The 22,748-nt window shown below is 43.5% G+C and overlaps 1 protein-coding gene across 1 annotated transcript in view; it reads left to right on the top strand.

The window, feature by feature from the left end:
• The window catches only part of LOC109914935 (mediator of RNA polymerase II transcription subunit 12-like protein), a 159,403-nt gene that overhangs the window by 76,159 nt on the left and 60,496 nt on the right, over positions 1-22,748 (top strand). Inside the window, exon 6 of the mRNA XM_048604504.1 lies at positions 9,393-9,565. Within this exon, the coding sequence (XP_048460461.1) occupies positions 9,393-9,565 (173 nt within the window). The remainder of the gene's footprint in view (positions 1-9,392; positions 9,566-22,748) is intronic.

Genomic DNA, 22,748 nt, shown 5'->3' on the forward strand with positions numbered 1-22,748 from the left:
TTTAATCAGTTGAGGGCCACCTTTTCCCTTTTTTCCGGTCAGGAACATTTTTTCTAAAATCACGTGTTTTACCCTTGGTGGAGCCTGTATTTAAAGTCTGTGTTCTGAGGTGGCCTTCCTGGATTGGCTGGTTGTTTTTATTAATGCCACAGAGAGAGTTGGTAATCTCTGTGTAATTAAGTGCAACCTGTGTGGAAAATGACTATCCCAATTGCAACATGTACCTGAGTTGTCGCTGTTCAAATTTCTTTGAATCAATTTGGAAAGCTAACCAGAAATGTTAATATATAAACTCCTATCAAAGATCACAAAGTTACCCAGTCATGTCACTAAATATTCTTCTTTAACTTCAAAGAGCTGGAGGCAAGGAAGCTCCATTCAATGTGTTGAAACTGCTCTGTCCCATACTCTGAGATAGTAGGAACTGCCGATTGCTGGAGTCTGAGATATTTTAAAGATGCATGTGTCGACTTCTTAAATATTAAGAATGATCTACCAAGCCACGTCCTAAAGTGAAAAAGAGGAAATATTCAGATGTAGCAAGAGTGGAATGTGGGCAGACTATCGGGCAGAGATAACAAGGTATAGAGCTGGATGAACACAACAGGCCAGGCAGCATCAGCATCAGCGTCTTCTGAAGAAGTGTCCAGACCTGAAACATCAGCTTTCCTGCTCCTCTGATGCTGCCTGGCCTGCTGTGTTCATCCAGCTCTATACCTTGTTATCTCTGCCCGATAGTCTGCCCACATTCCACTCTTGCTACATCTGAATATTTCTCTTTTTCACTTTAGGACGTGGCTTGGTAGATCATTCTTCATATTTATTAAGTAGACACATGCATCTTTAAAATATCATCTGTATTTTTCTGTTCAGTAATGCTGCCTTGATTGGAAAACAAATATACATCACCTGAGGATCATGATGAGGTTCATTTAGGAAAAAGTAGACAATCTATGATCTTTGATATTCACTCCCTTCGTGGGCACACACTGATAGCTCTGTGTACCTTCAAGTTGCACTGCAGTAACTCACTAAAGGGTTCCTCTGGTAGTGCCTTACAAACCCGCAACCTGTACCACTGAAAATGACCAGGGTTGAAGATGTATGGGAACCCTGCAAGTTGCCCTCTAAATCTCTCAACACTCTGACTTGGAACTGTATTGAATTGAAATGAATTCGCTTCATTGTCACGTGTACTCCAATATGGTTCGGTGAAGAGTTTACAAGTTGGAACTTAGTGCCATCTTAGTTCCAGATTTTGAAGTACAAATACTTAGACGGAAAAACAAATTAGAAAAATAAAAAAGTCCAGCATTACAGATCATAGGAATAAATTAAAGTGAGGAAATAAAATGTTCAGAATAACAGTCCTTCCAACCCGGTCCACGCTGGCACCTAGTCTGTAACCTGAGCTGCGCCTTGACTCCAGACCATGCTGGGCCTCACCTTGAGGCTCTCAAGGCCGGAATTCCATGCCAGGCTGAAAGGCTGCCCTGCTGGGGCTGCGAGAGACCGTCGTGCTGAGCCACCATTCCTTCCTTCAGTATGACTGGGTCAAAATCCTGGAACTCTCTTTTTAACAGTACTGCGAGTGTCCTCGCACTCTGAGGCCTGAAGAAAGCAGCCCCCTACTGGCTACTGCTAAGCAATGAGGGATGAACAATAAATGCTGTCCAAGCCTGCAGTGTCCACATCCCATGAACAAAGCAAATTCCTTCAGGTTGCCAAATGACTTTTTTTTTTTGCCAAGGCATGACCAGTTTTTTTTTTTTCTTGGAATCTTTCTACACTTTACTTTTCAGTTTCCATTATAATTTGTGCATATCCCAGAGGGTCTAAACTTGTTTGATGCTCCCCGTGATATCTCTATTATTAGAGTTTGCTGAAAAACCTCTTGTGTTCTTTGCAAACACCTTTTTTCAAAAAAATAAGTGTCATGTTATTCACTTAAAAGTAGTGCAGAAATGGAACTCCATTGAAATTATTTTATTTTGTAATAATTATTGCATTAATATTTCTTAATGTGGTCCCCTTTTAAGGTAGAAGTTTTCCAATGAGTTGAAGGATTCCCTTATTTTGGAGGTATTCATTTGAAACTTTAAAGTACGTATTTTCCCCTATGCTTGTTTAAGGATGCACGGAAGAACAAGGAGCAGGATTAGGCAGTCCAGCCCCTTGAGCCTGCTTTGCCATTTAATGCAATCGTGGCTGATCTCCACTCAGCCTCGACTTCACTTTCTTGTCCGCTGCCAGTGAGCCTTCAACCTGTTACTCATTTAAAAAATCAGTCTGTTTCCTCCTCTTTAAATTTACTCAGCATCCCAGCATCCACTGTACTCTGGGATAATGAATTCCACGGAGTCCTGACCCTTCTGAGAGATGTAATTTCTCCTCATCTCGGTTTTAAATCAGCTACCCCTTAGCCTAAAACTATGACCTCTCATTCTGCTTTGCAGAGTTCTGCAATGCAGCTTCCTTTGATGTGTCTAACAACTCCTGGTGGCTTTGAATCCCAGTGAATTGATTTCAGATTTCTCCCCATTCTCAGAAATTCTTCTCCAAAAACATTTTGCACTGCTACCTTTTTGCTCACAGTTGTGACAGCCTTCTTTCATATTAGCTCTATCTCTGTGGTTCCACCACCACCCCATCCACCCATTTGTTCCTGCATTCCCTTCACCCAATTTGTTATATTTAGATGTTTTAAGTAGTTGCACACGAGCACTGAAAAACAAAATACCCATGCTCTCAATCCATGACATTTGTCACAGCTAAGGTAATGCTTTTCCTCGTTATTTGAATCTGGTCAAGTTAAGCTTGTAAGCACCCATTTTCCAATTGAAAAGAATGTCAAGTAGTATGCCTTTTTCAATCAATTTAAAATGTGGGTGGCTTAGGTGGCATGGATTGCTTTGCAGTATATTTATCTTTATATTGTTTGCAGAAACAAAAATGAAAAATTTGGAGAATAAAGAGGGAGCAGAAACATCTGATATTGGATTTTAACATTAAAATATTTGGGATTTTGTTTCAGCTGGAAAGCCAGAAGGTGGTGAGGTCTCAAAACAATGGGCAATGTTGAGTTTGTCCATGGTTCAGTTTGTAACTCCTGTCTGAGTTGGGCTGTGGGATTTAAATCTACAAAAGGGTATTATGCAGGCCCAGCAGGTTTAAAGGGTTGTAGGGTTACAGGGAGAGGGTAGTGGGGGTGGGTCTGTGTGGGATGCTCTTCGGAGGGTCAGTGTGGACTCAATGGGCCAAATGGTCTGTTTCCACACTGTAGGGATTCTATGATTCTAAATATCAGAAGGTTTGCATGCAGGTACAGCAAATAATTAGGAAACCTGACAGAATGTTACCAATAATTGTGAGAGGAATGGAATATGAAATTATTATGCTTTAGTTTTGCAGGGCACTAGTGAGGCCACATCTGGAGTAATCTGCACAGTACTGATCACCTTCTTTAAGGAAAGATGCGAATCTGTGGAAGCAGTTCCAAGAATGTTTACCAGATTAAGATCTGCACTCGGTGTGTTGATTTTATGAGCAATGGTTGGACAGGCCAGGCTTGTCTCCACTGAGAGTGTAGAACAGGTTAGTTGATGGAAATATACAAAAGCCTGAGTGGCTTTGATAGGGCAGACGCGGAGAGAATTTTTTCCCTTTTAAGAGAAAACTTAAAACTAGAGGTTGCAAATTTAAAATGGAGATGATTTTCTGTTCTGACGATTGTGTATCTATCGAATGCTCTTTCTGCAAAGCTGGTGGCAGTCAGGCAGTAGTGGACAGATTCTTGGATGAAGCATTATGGGGGTTGGCAGCAATGTGGATTTGAGTTTACAATCAGATTAGTTGTGACTCGGGGTGAGTCTGTGGGTGGCCATATGGCCCAAAATGGCTACTGTAGGCTCCGATACGCCTGGGGTGGAAGGTGGTCGTGAGAATGTGTGGGTGGGGCGTTGGTTTGACAGCGCGCTGCTTACGCTGTCTTTGTCCAGCTTCCTCTCTGTCCCGACGGCAAGTTTCGAGCTGCTGCTCCTCCTCTACTTCAGATGGTCTTGGGCCAGTGATTCCCAGGTGTCTGTGCGAATTCCGCACTTCAGTGATACACTCAAGGCCTCACTGTTGAAGTGCTCCCTCTGTCCACCTGGGGATTGCCAGCCATTTCGAAGCTGGGAGTAGAGCAATTACTCGGGGTCTTGTGTCAGTCGTGCGGACAACATACCCTGCCCATCGTAGCCGATCAAGGATGGTCAGTGCCTCAATGGTGGGGATGTTGGCCTGATCGAGGATGGTGGTGTTTGTGCATCTTTCATCTCAGTGGATTCGGAGGATCTCGCGCGGGTAGCATTGGTAGTACTACTCCAGCACCTTGGTGTCTATTGTAGACGGACCACATCTCGGACCCATTTGGGACATCTTGAATGCATCCCAAAGCATGCTGCAAACATGAGCTCAGCAACATCCCAGCCCTATACGAAGTATAGAAGGCTATCCACCAGCTTAAGAACAACAAGGCTGTTAGAGCAGATAGTATCCCTGCTGAGGCATTGAAATGTGGAGGCAAAGATTTCCTGCTACAGCTACGTGTCCTCTGTCTGGAAGGTGGAGTAATTTTGAGGTGCTGAATGACCTCCTCTTGCTATGTAATAAATCAAACAGCTGCAGATGTTGGTCATCTGAAACGAGCCAAACAGAAATTCTAGACCAATGCAAGGTGATGCAGTTTGGAAGATCAAATTAGGTGCAAATTTCAACATAAATGGCAGAATTCTTGGGAGCATTGATGTACAGAGGGATCTGACGTACAGGTCCACAGTTCCCTGAAAGTGGCAATACAGGTGGATAAAGTGGTCAAGAAGGCATATAACATACTTGCTGTCATTTGGCGCAGGGATCGAATAGTTGCTAAGTTTTATATTACAGGTGTACAAAACTTTGGATAGGCCACATTTAGAATATTGTGCGCAGTTCTGGTCACCACACTACCAGAAGGACGTTGATGCTTTGGAGAGGGTGCAGAGAAGGTTTACCTAGATGTTGCCTGGTCCGGAGAGTTTGAGTTATGAGGAGATTGGATAAACTCGGATTGTTTTCACTGGAAAGATGGAGGCTGAGGGGCAACCTGATAGAAGTGTACAAAATTATGAGAGGCATAGACAGAGTGGATAGTAAGGAGCTTTATCCCCCAGGGTGAAGAGGTCAACTCAACGAGGTCACAGGTTCAAGCTGAAGTAGGGGGGAATGTTTAGGGGAGAAGTGCGAAGGAAAAATCTTCTTTTTTTTCCTATTCATTTGAGGGATGTGGGTGTCACTGGCTGGCCAGCATTTCTTGCCCATCCCTAGTTTGCCTTGAGCAGGTGGTGGTGAGCTGCCTTCTTGAAATGCTGCAGGTTGACCCACAATGCCATTAGACAGGGTATTCCAGGATTTTGACCCAGCGACAGTGAAGGAACGACGATATGTTTCCAAGTCAGGATAGTGTGTGACTTGGGGAACTTGGAGATGGTGGTGTTCCCATATGTCTGCTGCCCTTGTCCTTCTAGATGGAAGTGGTCGTGGGTTTGGAAGGTGCTGTCTGAGGATCTTTGGTGAATTTCTGCAGTGCATCATGTAGATAGTAGCAGCAGTGTGTACTGAGCATCGGTTGTGGATGTAATGCCAGTAATGCGGGTTGCTTTGTCCTGGATGGAATCAAGCTTCTTGAGTGTTGTTGGGGCTGCACTCATCCAGGCAAGTTGGGAGTATTCCATTACAATCCTGATTTATACCTTGTAGATGGTGGACAGGCTTTGGGGAGTGAGGAGGTGAGTTACTCGCTGCAGTATTCCTAGCTTCTGGCCTGCTTTTATAGCCACTATGTTTATGTGGTGAGTTTTTAGTTGAGTTTCTGGTCAATGAAAACCCCCAGAATGCTGATAATGGGGGATTCCGTGAAGGTAACACCGTTGAATATCAAGGGGGTAGTGGTTAGATTGTCTCCTTTTTATTGGTGATAGTCATAGTTTGGCATTTGTGTGGTGTGAATGTCACTTGCCACTTGTCAGCCCAAGCCTGGATATTGCCAGATCTTGTTGCATGTAAACATGGACTGCTTCAGTATCTGAAGAGTCACGACTGGTGCTGAACATTGTGCAATCATCGGCGGGCGTCCACACTTTTGTCCTTATGGTGGAGGGAATGTCATTGATGAAGCAGCTGAAGATGGTTGGGCCTAGGACACCTCCCTGAGGAACTCCTGCAGAGATGTCCTGGAGCTGAGATGATTGACGTCCAAAAACCACAACCATCTTCGTATGTGCCAGACATGACTCCAAACACAGGAGAGTTTGCCCCCTGATACCCATTGATTCCAGTTTTGCTAGGGCACCTTGATGCCACACCCTGTTGAATGCAGCCTTGATGTCAAGGGCTGTCACTTTCCCCTGGCCTCGGGAATTCAGCTCTCTTGTCCATGTTTGAACCAAGGCTGTAATGAGGTCATCGACCTAGGCACCAGAAAAGACAACGGCAGAAACCGCCCTGTTGACCCGGCAAAGTCCTCCTCACTAACATCTGGGGGTTAGTGCCAAAATTGGGAGAGCTGTCTCAGCCTAGTTAAGCAACAGCCTAACATAGTCATATGACAGAATCATACCTTACAGAACAATGTTCCAGACACCACCATCACCGTCCCTGGATATGTCCCGTCCCACCGGCAGGACAGACCCAGCAGAGGGAGCGGCACAGTGGTATACAGTTGGGAGGGTGTTGCTGTAGGAGTCCTCAACATTTGACTCTGGACTCCATGAAGTCTCATGGCTTCAGGCTAAACATGGGCAAGGAAACCTCCTGCTGATTACCACATACCATCCTCCCTCAGCTGATAAATCGGTATTCTTCCGTGTTGAACAACACTTAAAGGAAGCACTGGGGATGGCAAGGGCACAAAATGTACTCTGGGTGGGAGATTTCAATGTCCACGACAAGGAGTGGCTCGGCAGCAGTACTACTGATCGAGCTGGTCAGGTCCTAAAGGACGTAGCTGCTAGACTGGGTCTGCGGCAGGTGGTGAGGGAACCAACAAGAGGGAAAAACATACTTGACCTCATCCTTACCAATCTGCCAGTTGCAGTTGCATCTGTCCATGATAGTAACTGTAAGAGTGACCATTGCACAGTCCTTGTGGAGACAAAGTCCTGCCTTCACATTGAGAATAACTTCCGTCGTGTTGTGTGGCACTATCACTGTGCTAAATGGGACAAACTTTGCACAGATCTAGCAACTCAAGATTGGGCATCCATGAGGCGCTATGGGCCATCAACAGCAGCAGAATTTTTCGCACGGAGGGTGGTAGGTCCCTGGAATGCCCTGCAAGTGGAGATGGTGTTTAGCAATGTTTAAGGTGTACCTTGATAGACACATGAATGGATGGTGAACAGAGGGATGGAAATCCCATAAGGGCACTATGTAGCGGGTCAAAATAAGGAACAGGAATCGGTGCGGGCTTGGTGGGCCGAAGGGCCTAGTCCTGTGCCTTTTGTTCTTTCTTTGAAATTGCTGGAGAAATCTAGCAGGTCTAGCAGCATCTGTGGAGAGAAATCACAGTCCAGTGACCTTCAAGGTTAATAATCCAGAGGCCCAGAACTAATGGTACTCTAGGTACATGGGTTTAAATCCCACAATGGCAGTTGGTGGAGTTTGAATTCAGTTGGTAAAATCTGGAAGTAAAAACCGGTCGAGTGATGGCTTAGTGGTATTATTGCTGGACTGCTAATCCAGAGACCTAGGTAATGTTCCAGGGACCCGGATTCAAATCCCACCATGGCCAGTGGTGGAATTTTAAATTCAAAATAAAATCTGGAATTAAGAGTCTAGTGATGACCATGAATCCATTGTCAATTGTCAGGAAAAGCCCATTAGGGTCACTAATGTCCTTTAGGGAAGGAAGCTACTATCTTTATCTGGTCTGGTCTATGACTCCAGACCCAGTTTGGTTGACTCTCTGAACTGCCTAATAGGCAGTTAGGGATGGGCAAGAAATACTGGCCTGTACAACGATGCCCTCATCCTGTAAATGAATAAAGGAAAAATAAACTTGTCAATTGCTGTAAAATTGCATCCTGGTTCACTAGTGCCCTTTGGGAAAGGAAATCTGCTATCCTTACCTGCTCTGGCCTACATGTGACTCCAGACACCACAGTATGTGGTTGACTGACTCTGAACTGATCTGAACTGTCAAATCACTTGAGGACCATTAGAGATGCCCCTGCCAGTGACAGCTATATTCATGAAAGAGAAATTTTCTTTTTTTTTAGAAAGAAGCCACAAAATGATTAGCTAGTTTTGTAATGTGGTATTATGATCTGTTTTCTATAATGAAGTCAAAATCAGCCAATGTCTTTGAAAAATGATTTTAACTTTGGAATGCAGCTACTATTAAGTATGCAAATCAGAAACCCAGTTTTGTTGATAAATGGTGATGGGATTATTGACTATTTTGCTGGCTGGTTCAGAAAAATGTTCCAGTGAGAGAACTTGCTGTTCTTTGGTTGATACCCACCTACACCAAATGAAGTGCGAACTAATGACTTCACAGCTTGAAGATCCTTGTGGCATGGAGGTAGATCTTACCTGCTGGAGAGGTATGTCATTACATCTCCAAACACATTGATTCGAAAATATCTTGATTTCATAGCCTGAAATAAATGTGTTCTACCCTGCTCGTGCTGTTCAGCTGTCTCTATAGTTGTAGGATAAAATGAACAAGGCCACTTGGGGCTCTTGTGGCACAGTGGTAGTGTCCCTGCCTCTGGACTAGAAGACCTGGGTTTAAGCCCCAACTGGGCCAAGGGTGTAATAACATCTCTGAACTGACTGACTTATAAATCAAACTAAACAAACGAACAAGGCAGCATACATACTTTTTTGGAAGGACAGATCATCACCTACTGTTCTCATTGACCAATTTCTGGGGAGAAAAAATTATTTACTGTTGATGTTAATGGTCAACCATGCTCCTGTATTTCATTCTGCCTGAGGATGTCTATTTTGTTGCTTTAAATCTTTTGTGTAGATCAGACATGCTGAAGTTCAGATGGTCGATGCATCTTACCTTTCACTTGAAGCTGATGTCACTCAACAGTGTCTGTTTCTAAGTGTCATTTCATTTTCTCCACATTGTGGCATCTAAAGGCATAGTCGCTATCAATGCAGGATTGAGTGATCTTCATTTGGGTGGTTTTATCCCACTTGAACATTGGCAACATCTGGCACAACAGTTCTCATCCAAGGATCTGGATGTTAGAGCCTCTGCCTTCTCTTGCACTTCCTTCCAGTTTGCACGTTGTTTCTGTGGGAATGTTCCTTTTGAAGTCTGCCCCTGATTAATTCTGCTGCTTCCATTTTTACAGAGTGGACTCAGATTTTGACGAGGTACCTTCGTGAGCAGCTGGTTAAAATTGCTGAACATTACCACGGACCAGCTGGGCAAGGTCCTGCGTCTACAACAACTGTGCCTCCAGAAGTGGAACAAGCAATAAAACAGTGGGAATACAACGAGAAGCTGGCATTTTATATGTTCCAGGTAATTAAGGCCATCGCCTCGTGACATGATTCTCGAAGATCCATCACATGACCTTGTCTCTCCACCTGTACCACTCGGTCTAATGACATTTTCTCCCCTCTGTCTCCTGTATTATTTATAACCAGTGGAGATATTCAAACAATTTTTTTTAAACAAATCACACTTCTGTTTCATCCCCTTTTTCAAAAAATTTTTCTCCTGGGATGCTTGCACCTCTGCACTAAATAATTGTAACTTCTTGGAAACTTCAGAATAATCCTGTGGGGTTAGGAACTCCTACGGGTGATGAGACCGTAATGATCACAGAGATCTTTAAAAGTTTTATTCTCTTCCTCCTGCATATGACGGACTGGGGTATGATTGCATGGGCTCTGACACAAGGAGGAATTAGATATAGATCTTGAGGCTAAAGGGATCAAAGGCTAAGGGGAGAAAGTGGGAAGAGGGTACTGAGTTGGATGATCAGTGATGATCAGCCAAGATCATACCGATTGGCAGAACAGGCTCAAAGGGCTGAATGGCCTACTCCTATTTTCTATATTTCACATTGTCCTGTGTGATAGAACATGAAATGGCCATTCTACCCATCAAGCCTCTTCTACCTTGTCTCTCATTTTTTGATACAGAAACATTATACACCAAGGTAAACTGAATTGCACAGTAGGTTAATGATGTTATTGTAACTCATCTTCACTTTCTGATTCAATTTTTAAAAAGGCAACGAATACTGACTGACTGGCAGTGTATTTCCAGTTTTTCTTCTTTTTGGTTGATTAGATTTGTTTAACTTTTTTTGTTTATTTTACCACTGTGTACTTTTCCATTGACTTCATTCCCACATCAATTATTCATCCGCTTGAATTCCTTCCCCCTCTCTTCGTGAAGCAATCTAGTAGTCTAGTGAATGCTCCTCCTACGTGTCAGTTCCTATCCTCGGCATATGTTGGCTTAGCATGCCTTCTGGCACACTCGGGCAACTGTGTGGAGTTTGCACATTCTCCCCGTGTCTGTGTGTGTTTCCTCCCGCAGTCTAAAGATGTGAGGTTAGGTGGGTTGGCTGTGCTAAATTGCCCGTAGTGTTCAGGGATGTGCAAGTTAGTTGGGTTAGCCAGTGGGAAATGCAGGGTTATAGGGATAGGGGGATGGGTCTGGGTGGGATGCTCTTCAGAGGGTTGGTGTGGACTCAATGGTTCAAATGGCCTGCTTCCACAGTGTAGGGATTCGATGATTCTAAGTGCTGTTGGTCCTTCTTCAAGTGCCTTTTTGTTCCAGTTTTAGGATGGGAAAGAGGAGGAGAGACTGTGTATGAATGCTAACCATCTCTAACTTTGCTTTAGGCTGACAAATTCTGTGCTGTGGATCTTTGGAAAGCACACTTCCTTTTTTTCTTCTGATGCAGGAGGCCTAGGTATCAAGTTCCCATTCCTGAGACCTGAGCATAAAAATCTAGGCTGTCCCTTGCAGTGCTAAAGATGTGCTTCATATATTTTTTGGAGGTGCTGCCATGCAGAGGAGATGTTAAACTGAGATCCAGTCTGCTTTCTCAGGTAGATGCACATTAGAAGTAAAGCAGGGGAGATAACTTCCCTGGTCTTTTGGCTGTTGCATCTCACTGTGGTAGTGCACTGGAAATCAAGTCTCATTATTCCTGCAGTTATTACAAAAGTTAAAGATTTTATAGAAGTAATCTAAATTCATTAATTTACCTGATTTTCAGACCATGGATGTCAGCACAGACCAAGTTTCTGTATTTGAAAGGGATTGTAATTTATTACAAATAAGTAGATTCTAGCTACAGGTAAACGATTGTGAACCATTGCCATATACTCTTCTAGTTAAAACTCTAAGCACATTATAAAACTCATTCTACATGTGTAGGCAGGCATGAAATAACGGGTATTATGTGTGACAAACTGAAGACCGTTCAATGGTCCCTGTGCACTGGGTTTGCTGAGATGATCCTTTTGCTGCTCGGAACACTGCTCCTTGATCTCCCTTCTCCACTTGCTTCCGGGGGGCACAGAGTGACTGGATCACAACTTGTAAAGTTGTTGATATATCGGTTAAAAAACATGCACCTCACAGTAACAGGTGAGGGGAAATAAACTGGCTTTCTTCCAGCTTCAGATTTTTTCAACTACAGAGAAAAAAGACAACACCATTGCTTCTCGATGGGTTCTGACCGAATATTCCGACTCGGAAGCTGTTCAGCTACTTAGGAGTTAATCACCTTGTTGGCAGGTGGGAGGTCTTTGTCATTAGTTTGTGGAATAATGACTAGTTGTCAATCAGCCTCCTGCTGCCAGCTGAATCTCATTTTGTACATACCCATAGGTTTCTGCCTGCCTGTTCCCACCCCCACTGCTTGATCAAATAGCAATATAAACAGCACTTGCCGTGAGTGATGGTAACGTGCTTTTAAAATCCTTCCACAGCCTAGGTTTTAAAAATAACCCTGTTTCCATTTCAATCTCAATCAAAAATACCGAAAACTAAAGAGAAACCGTCTTTATGTGGCCAATACTTGCCTTACATTTGGATATTATCACTGCTGTTTGAGATCTTTTTGTATGCAAATTGCCAGAGTTTCTTGTGTTTAGAATAGTGACTGCTCGTTGGGAGATTTGGTCAGATGCATTATTTTGCATAAGTAGCACACGTTTGTCCACAATAAGGCACAGAGGTGATGGATATATGCTGCAAAATGATTCTGCTCATTATTCATTCTGAAGCAGTTTGACATTGTGCACGGTCTTTAACTATTGTGGTTTGTATGCGGAATGAACTGCCAGAGGAAGTGATGGATGCAGGTACAGTTACAGCATTTAAAAGACATTTGGACAGGTACATGAATAGGAAAGGTTTAGAGGGATATGGGCCAAACGCATACAAAAGGGACTAGTTTAGTTTGGGAAACTTGTTCGGCATGGGCAAATGGGACTAAAGGGTCTGTTTCCTTGCTGTATGATACTACTTCATTTTCTGAGGGAGTCAGGACTTGGGTTTTGGAGTGACAAAGTGCCTCCCTGTAAGGGATACTGTATTGTGCAAACAACTGCAATTATTTTAATTGCAAATATGATTTTATTTATCTTCAATGCCTTTTTATGTTGGTTAGTGTCACAATCTGTAACCAAACCATGGCAACGCAGCCTGCTGAGATGGTGTGTTTTGCACTGGATTGAGGAGGAGTGGAAAGTAGCTACTCAATATGCTTTGGAAATACAAGTTAAAATCTCTACTTGCAAAGGGCATGAAGAGACTCCCAGCTGTGTACTGTTCATGATTCACATTCAGGAGAGGAAGGAAAGGTTTTTTGACAAGAATTGAGCATAGGCAAAATACAAAGTAGTCAGTATATTAGCAATTGCTGGTTTAAACCTTTTGGGCCGTGCTCTGTTCCATTGACTTCAGTCAAACTGAATATCACACATAACACATCATAGGCAGCAAATTCATTTCTGTCTTGCATGCGACTCGCTGGCACGGTGGCTCAGTGGTTAGCACTGCTGGCCTCAGTGTCGGGGTTCAACTCCAGCCTCTGGTGACTGTCTGTCTGTGTGGAGTTTGCACATTCTCCCTGTGTCTGTCTGTGTGGGCTTCCTCCGGGTGCTCCGGTTTCCTCCCACAGTCCAAAGATGTGCAGATTAGAGTGGATTGGCCATGCTAAATTACCCATGGTGTCCAGGGATGTGTAGGCTAGCTGGATTAGCCATGGAAAATGCAGGGTCACGAGGATGGGGAGGGAAGTGGGTCTGGTTGGGCTGCTCTTCAGAGGGTAGATGTGGATTTGATGGACTGAATGGTCTGCCTCCACACTGTAAGGATTCTATGAGCAATGACTTGTGTTCCATTTCCCTGCTCCCCTCTTGGGTTTAGCTCTGTTACGTAGAAGTTGATCATTAGATTGTTCCAGGTGTGGAAGTAGACACAGCCAGAAAATTCAGGAGGGATCAGGATAGGTATTTAAAAGGAGGGAGGGAATTTTTTCAGATCTTGCAACTGAGATGGATTGCAGTATTCCTTACAAAACGGTATACCTCCTAGGGTGGCTTTAATTCTGAGGGTCCAATAAGTACCAACTAGTCACATAATTGTGAAAAGAACCTCAAATGTAGATGATGGTATAAAAACAGAAATTGCTAGAGAAACTCGATAGGCCTGGCAGCATCTGGAGAGAAAGCAGAGTTAACATTGTTGGTCCAGTGACCCTTCAGTGCGGGACAGAACTGCTTTTGCTTCAGGTTTCCAATGTCTGCAGTTCTTTGCTTTATTGTAGATGACAGTAGTTTGCTTCGGAAGGAAAAGGGGGGAAAGCTTTCTGAATTGATGGCAGTTCGTTCTTTGGGTGAATTTTTAAAGAGAGCCAGTTTTCCTGAAGAGTTGTCCGATAATTATTCACGAGTTTGTTTGCAGTTGAATGGTCTGACAAAAATTGCATCTGATGTCCACATTGTGATATGAGTCTGCTTTTCCACCAATCAGCAAGAAATGCAGAGCGCACATCCTTTTGAACCAAGATCTAAATTTTAAGGTGACAATCTATTGAAAGAATTGTTGTTTAACCTAGAGAAATTGAGGCTCGGCTCACGAAAAAGAGGGAGGCATTTTTCAGGTATAGACAACTGGCCTTGAGTGAATTCCTGGAAGAGTATAAGGGCAGTAGAATAATACTTAAGGGGGAAATCGGGAGGGCAGAAATGGGACATGAGATAGCTTTGGCAAATAGAATCCTTTTGGATTCTCCTTAACTCTATAAATACATTAAAGGCAAATGAATAACTAGGGTGCAAGTCGGGCCCATTAAAGATCAACGTAGCCGTCTGTGTGTGGAACCATAGGAGATGGGTGAGATACTAAATGACTATTTTGTGTCAGCGTTTACAGTGGAGAGGGTCATGGAAGCTAGGGAACTTGGGGGAAATAAATAGTGATGTCTTGAAAAGAGTTCATACTACAGAAGAGGAGGTGCTGGAGGTCTTAAATACATAAAAGTGGATAAATTACTGGGGCCTGATCAGGTGTTTCCCAGAACTTTGTGGGAAGCGATTGGGTGAGATATTTGTATTGTTGATAGCCATAGGTGAGGAGCCAGAAGACTGGAGGGTAGCTAATCTGGTGCCATTATTTACAAAAGGCTGTAAGGAACAGCTAGGGAACTATAGACCAGTGAACCTTGCATCAGTGATGAGTAACTTTTTGGAGAGGATTCTGAGGGACAGGATTTACATGCCTTTGGAAAGGCAAGGACTGATTAGGGATAGTCATCATAGCTTTGTGCGAGGGAAATCATGTCTGACTAACTTGATTGAGTTTTTTGACGAGGTGACAAAGATGATTGAAGGCAGAGTGGTAGACGTTGTCTATGTGGACTTCAGCAAAGCATTCAACAAGGTTCCGCATAGTAGACTGCTTAGCAAGGTTAGGTCACATGGCATCCAGGGGGATCATCGAATTGTATACAAAATTAGCTTGAAGGTAGGAGACAGGGTGGTGGTGGAGGGTTGCTTTTCAGACTGGAGGCCTGTGACCAGCAGTGTTCCACAAAGATTGGTGCTGGGTCCACTGCTCTTCGTAATTAATATAAATGATTTGGATTGAATATGGGAGGCGTGGTTAACAAGTTTGCAGTTGACACCAAAATAGGTGGTGTAGTAGATAATGAAGAGGATTATCAGAATACAACGAGACCTTCATCAGATGGGCCAATAGGCAGAGGAGTGGCAGATGGAGTTTAATTTAGGTAAATGTGAGGTGTTGCATATTGGTAAGGCAAACAAGGGCAGGACTTACACAATTTATGGTTGGGCCCTGGGGAATGTTGTAGAATGGAGAGATCAAGAGGTACATATATGTAGTTCCTTCAAAGTGGAATCACAGGTAGACAGGCTGGAGAAGTTGGTGTTTGGCATGCTTGCCTTCATTGGTCGTAACATTGAGTATAGGAATTTGAATGAATATTGTGGCTATAGAGGACATTGGTTAGGCCAGTGTTGGAATACTGCATACAATCCTGGCCATCCTTCCATAGGAAGGATTTGTTGAACGTGAGAGGGTGCAAAAAAGATTTACAAGGATGTGGTTGGGATTGGAGTGTTTGAGCTATAAGAAGAGGCTGAATAGGCTGGGGCTGAATTTTCCCTGGACTGTTTGAGGCTGAGGGGTGACCTTACAAAAGTTTATAAAATCATGAGGGGGATGGATTGGGTGATAGTCAAGGTCTTTTTCCTCTGATGGGGGGCGGGGGTAGTGGGGGTGGAGTCCAAAATCAGAGGACTTGAGTTTGAGGTGAAAAGGGCAAGATTTAAAAAGGACCTGAGGGGTGACTCTTCCACGCAGAGAGTGGTACGTGTATGGAATGAGCTGCTAAAGGACGTTGTGAAAATGGGTACAATTCCATCATTTTAAAAGGCATTTTGGATGGGTATATGAATGGGAATGATTTAGAGGGATATAGGCCAAATGAGACTAGGTCAAATTGGGATATTTGGTCAGAGCAGGCGAGGTGGGCCAAAGGGTCTGTTTCAGTGCTGTATAAATCTGATTCTAGTCTGGTGATGACAAAGATGTGAATGATGGTGTCAGGGATACATGGGGTGAAGTGGAACTTTGCAATATTATGAAGCTAGAAGTCTTTGTGGTCAAGAGGGCATGGACTTGGAAATTTTGTCTTGGCTTTCAATCGAATACTGTCATAGACTCATACAGCAGAGAAACAGGCCCTCAGCCCACCATGTTTATGGCGACCAGCAAACACCAAATTACACTAATTTACCTGCATTTAGTCCATAGCCTACTCTTCCCTGGCATTTTAAATGCTCATCTGGATGCTCCATTAAATGTTGCAAGGGTATCTGCTTCCATCACCTTTTCAGGCAGCATTCTCTATATTTCTACCACCCTCTGGGTGAAAAGTTCTTTCTCAGATCCAGTTTAAATGGCTTGCTCTTTGCCCTCTGGTCTTTTAGACACATTTGCCATGGGGAAAAGGTTCTCATGATCTATGCTGTCTATATCTCGTATAATTTTGTATACCTCAGTCATGTCATATCACCCCCTCCTCCTCTTTCCCCCCCCCCCCCCCCCAAAAAAAAAGAAAGAAAAGTGAACAGTCTGGCTCAGCCTGAGATTGTGACAATGGAGGGAAATGGAGTCACTGGGAACGGCATGGAATTTGTTGCATGTAGGAGATGGGGCCAGGATTGATACGGCGATGTACTTCAGGAAAAGGACTCCGTCATTGGTTTCTCTTGTCTCTCTAGCACATTGATGGAGGTAGTGTAACTGATTTTGTGGAGCTTTTATGAAAGGTTAACTGTAAATTGATACATTGAGTGAGTGGGGGAGAAAGCCAGATGAAATAGACAGAAGGCAAATACAAGCTTAAATATGCATAGTTGCACTCCACACTTGAGCTAGGGGCAACATTCAATACATAAAGTACTTTTACAACTTAGAACATGGGTCACAGCCTGTTGCCACGAAGCAGCATCTTTCATGTACACTGCCATGTCCTCTTGCTGCTCGTTTTCTTTCTGCCTCAAGATCTCATAAGATCAATGTCCATTGGCTATTGTGAAGTTGCAGAGGTTTGTGAAATAAACTATTTTTGTGGGATGTAAAGCACCGGTAACAGCAGTGAAAAGAACTGCATTATGTGCCTATTGTGGTCTGAATATGATGGGAAGCATGTTTTTCTCCAGCCTAATCACGAGATAATAATCCAACGAGATGGCCATTCAGCTTAGCCTGGTTGATCCATTTGGCAAAACATTTTGGACCCACAGCTGCAGCACTACTTATCCCTTAAATGATACATGTGGTTTAAGCCACTTCTCTTTATACATTATGTAATGCAGTCATAGAGAATCACAGAGCTGTACAGCATAGAAACAGACCCTTCGGTCCAACTTGTCCATGCTGACCAGATGTCCTAAATTAACCCAGTCCCACTTGCCAGAATTTGGTCCATATCCCTCTAAACCTTTCCTGTTCATAGCCATCTAGATGCCTTTTTGAATGTTGTAATTGTACCAGCCTCCATTACTTCCTCTGGCAGCTCATTCCATACAGGCATCACCCTGTGTGAAAAAGTTGCCTCTCGGGTCCCTGTTGAAATTTTCCCCTCTCACCTTTTAAACCTATGCCCCCTACCCTGAGAAAAAGACCTTGGCTGTTCAGCCTATCCATGTCCCTCATGATTTTATAAGGTCACCCCCCCTGCCCCCCCCCCCCCCCCCCCAGCCTTCTATGCTCCAGGGAAAATAACCCCAGCCTATTCAGCCTCTCCCTATAGTTCAAACCCTCTAACCCCAGCAATATTCTTGTAAATCTTTTCTGAACCCTTTCAAGTTTCACAACATTCTTCCTATAGCAGGGAGACCGGAATTGCACGCAGTATTCCAAAAGTGGCCTCAACGATGTCCTGTACAATTGCAACATGTCAATTCCTGTCTCTGCAAACATATTAATCTAGTCCTAAAGTTGCCCTTTTTACTAGTTCACTTGTGTTATTTCTTAGAATATAGTTTAATGTAATTTATGTGATTTTAATATGTATAGCCAATATGTTTGCACTGCATCAGATCATCTCTTGGATGACTTTTTTTTCTTGGCTGAAATACCAAAGATCACAGGATCTCAAAAACTTAATAATTACACTGCAGAAGGCAGCATTCAGTCCATTGTGCCTACACAGGTTCTATTCCCTAATGTCAATCTCCTGCCATTTTCCCCATATCCCTGCACACCATTTCTATCTAAAACCATCCGACACCCTCTTTGCCTCAATTAAACCTGCCTCGACTACATTTTCTGGGCACATGTCCAGATTTTCCAGTCTTCTTCTTCTGTTACTAAAATTCTTTCATTTCTGTATTGTCTCCAACAATTGAAGTCTTAGAAGACTGGAGTTGGGTGAAATTTTTAGGCCGCACGGTGGCACAGTGGTTAGTACTGCTGCCTCACAGCGCCAGGGACCCGGGTTCAATTCCACCCTCTGGTGACTATCCGTGTGGAGTTTGCACATTCTCCCTGTGTCTGCGTGGGTTTCCTCTGGGTGCTTCGGTTTCCTCCCACAGTCCAAAGATGTGCAGGCTAGGTGGATTGGCCATGCTGAATTGCCCGTAGTGTTCAGGGATGTGTAGATTAGGAGGGTTATAGGGGGATGGGTCTGGGTGGGTTCTCTGAGGGTCGGTGTGGACTTGTTGGCCCAAAGGGCCTGTTTCCACACTGTAGAGATTCTATTCTATGAAAACACAAAGGAGATGCAGCAATGGGATTTTTTACGTGGCACCTTTCAGATTATGTAGTATCAGTGCTCCAGTTTTCTTGGGTGGGGGCAGGGCAACCAAAATATGACTTCTGCACTGCATCTTGCTTGGTTAATTAACCAGTTTGGGTAGACTGTGGGCTAAAGATGATCTTGATACTTGCAGAACAGTAAAGATGATATTGAATGCTTGAAGAATTGGATCTTGAATTAACATGTTTGTCCTACTGGGGTTAGGTAACAGTAATAAAAGCTTGCAATAATTCTCTGGAGTTGCATCTCCCCCAATTAGATCTTTCAACATTGCAAGTATTAATTTATTTTCTTCATATTTATAGCCACCACAGTTAGAGTTGAGTTTTCAGAACTTCTGGACATAGGTTACAATATAATCTTGGTAATAAGATAATGCTTGCTGTTGAGAGAGGTTTACTCAGTTTTGTGCCACCTGGAAAATATATGACCATCCTTATTTCTTAATGGGTATGTCCTTACAGAATATAGCACAGAGGTAAAATGGATTACAACCTGATAATAGTTGGCGTGACTCTCATGCTCTTGCAGACCCAGATAAACTGTGTGTGGGAGAAGTTTTGTATCTATACCATGATGGGGGTAAACAACCATGGCAGTTCTGTCTGCCCATTGCATTTGGCAGTATCTCCCAAACCTCATGTTCTCTACCACCTAGAAAGCTGAGTGCAACAGGCCCATAGAAACACCATCACCTCCAATTTGTATTTCTGTTCCTTCATTGAGTCTAACTCATGAAACTCCATACTTGGCATTGCTGTCTGAGCACATTCCCCAGATGGACTGCAAGTATTTGGGAAGAAAACGTAACAGTGTCTTCTCAAGATCACCTTGGATGGGCAGTAAATGCTGATTTTTGTCTTTTGTTTTGTTTCAGTGATGCTCATAATTCCAGAGAGGAAATATAAAATTATAGCCCCTTTTGTGCTGCAATCCTGACTTTGACACTATATAATTTCAAATGAGGGGCATTAATGATGGTAGATGAGTGTAGATCCAACTCTGGTGGATTACTGGACCCTTTTTGCTGATAATTTTCGCCTTTATTCACCTCCAGTTGCTAACAATGCATATCTGCAGTCAAAAGCTGAAGGTTATCGTTGTGACTTCCTTTGTATAATTGATTCTTCCTTTCTTATTAATGCTGGAATTTGTCCCAACTATGTAAATAGGATAGATTAAATAACAGCGGGAGTTCTGCCATGTTACAGAGCTACTTCATGTAGAAGCTGTTCTGCAGTGTAAAAATGTCAGTGCAAGTTGGTTGGAAACTCACAGCTGTTGAACAAATGGGACTTAGAGGAGATGTCTTGGCTTCAGTTCCTCTTTTCAATACTGAACTATTAGCACTGAATTATTATTAACCCCTTTCTGTTGGCCTCTTTTGCTCGCTCTCGCTCGCTCCCTCCCTCTCTCGCTCTCTCTTCCCCCCCCCCCTCCCCCCCCCCCCCCCCCCCCCGCCTCTCGCTTCGGTTGATTTTACATCATGTTTGTTGAAATGGTGCTTTCCTTTTTTAGTGCGATTGAGCAAGGTTGATTTGTTGGATAGAGTTGCTGAACTTTACCTCAGTATTCAATCATTAAACGTTAGCATCTTTTAACAATATTACCACTTGACTTGTGCATTCTCTGGTTAAGTTCGCTCGAGATTTGGGCCTTTGCTCCATTCCCAGGTCCACACCATTCGCCCTTCTAAATTAAAATATTTGAAAACAATGAATGGAAATGACAGTTTCTTACTTCTTAATCTTAATTCTTTTGGATGGTAATTGTGCTTCACAGTATCAGTAGCAAATGCATTTAGAATGTTTATAAGATGATGGCATGGTGGTAACGCCACTGAGTAATTCGGTGACCGAGAAGAATGCTCTGGGGATATGGGTTCACATCTCGCCATAGCAGTTGGAATTTAAAATCTAGATGTAAGCTGGTCTCGGCAATGGTGACTGTCAAACCATCATTGATTGTCAAAAAAAACGCATCTGGTTAAGTCAGGCAGTGACGAGTATCCCAGGAGCCAGTGCTGCTTCTGGCCTAGACCTCCAGGCTTTAGTATTATAAGAAATCACCAAGGTCAGAGATCCACAGGCCCAGTATTCATGATATGGGCAATCCAATTCTGCTATGCAATATTCATTGCAGATTGGTACGTGCAATGTTCATTCATTGCTTTGAATGGAATGCATATTCATAGCTTTTTTGTTAATGATGTATCCAGTGTTGGAATATGGATGGATGGGAGCCTGACCAAGGCTCTTGGCTGGGGTAGGCGACCCCCCCCCCACCTTGAGTCTTGGGCACTGGTTATTGGGCCCTGAGTAATCCCCTCCAGCCCCACACTAGACTCTGGGACACTAATATCTACTATATGATTACATGTGACACCAGCCCCCGAGCAATGTGGTTAACAGCTAACTGTTGCAGAGGCTAGTGAGCTACTCATACCAAGAGCAATTAGGGGGAAGCAAAGATACTTGCCTTTGCCAGTGACAGTCCCATCCATTCCCATTTCCAACAAAGGCTTAACATCTATTGCATAAATAAGTTAACAGGTTAGCTATGAGTATGCATTTCATTCATTGCAATGAAAGAATCTCACATTTGCCAAAATGCAATCAATATTGCATAACAGTTTTGATGTCCCATGCCTTTCTTACTGGGTTTGTGGACTTCTGACCTTGCAATCCCTTTTAAAAAGAGAAACGTGAAAGACAATTTATATGCTTCTGATTTTCAGGCAATAGTGGAATAATTTTGTCCCTCTGAAGTCTGTAGCTGCGAGTTGCCAAAGGACACGTGCTGCTTTTTTTTTAAGCTTGTGATCCTGCCAGTGTAAAACATGACCTAATTCAGCTTTAGAAGTTGATCTGTAATGTATTGACCCAACAAAGGGAAAATTAGGGACATACCCATGTGAGAGCTAAATGAGATTAGTTAGCCGAGAGTTCGCCAGTAATAAACCTGGGGAGGCAATAGCCTAGTGGTATTATCGTGGACTGTTAATCCAGAGACCCAGATAACGTTCTGGGCACCCAGGTTCAAATCCCGATGTGGCAGATGGTGGAATTTGAATTCAATAAAATATCTGGAATTAAGAAACTAATGATGACAGTGAATCCATTGACAATTGTTGGAAAAATCCATCTGTTTCACTAATGTCCTTTAGGGAAGGAAACTGCCATCCTTACCTGGTCTGGCCTACATGTGATTTCAGACCCACAGCAATGTGGTTGACTCTGAATTGCCCTCTGGGCAATTAGGGATGGGCAATGAATGCTGCCTAGCCAGCGATGCCCCCATCCCATGAATGAATAAAGGAATAAACTCCAAGGAATTGTACTGACTCTATCCTGGGCCATTTTGAGTGCTTATTTTGTACCATATACTGTATTTAAATTCAGTTTTATTCAGCCAAATATTCTAAAGTTGTGTATTACTGCTACTTGTGCTAATTTCTATAATGGTAATCCATTCCAGTAACAACCAAGAATTCTTTCACCCCCATCAAGTGATAGCATTTAGGCGGCACGGTGGCTCAGTGGTTAGCGCTGCTGCCTCACAGCGCCAGGGACCCAGGTTCAATTCCGTCCTTGGGCGACAGTGCAAACGCCACACAGACAGTCGCCCCGTGTCTGCATGGGTTTCCTCCGGGTGCTCCGGTTTCCTCCCACAATCCAAAGATGTGCAGGTTAGGTGGATTGGCCATGGTAAATTGCCTGTAGTGTTCAGGGATGTGTAGGTTAGGTGGGTTATAGGGGGATGGGTCTGGGTGGGATGCTCTGAGGGTCAGTGTGGATTTGTTGGGCCGAAGGCCCTTTTTCCACACTGCAGGAATTCTGTGACCTGTGAAAATGCAGAAAATAATTAACACCAGGAAGC

Source organism: Rhincodon typus, chromosome 13, assembly GCF_021869965.1.
Source record: "Rhincodon typus isolate 14 chromosome 13, sRhiTyp1.1, whole genome shotgun sequence".
In the NCBI taxonomy this organism is placed as follows: domain Eukaryota; kingdom Metazoa; phylum Chordata; class Chondrichthyes; order Orectolobiformes; family Rhincodontidae; genus Rhincodon; species Rhincodon typus.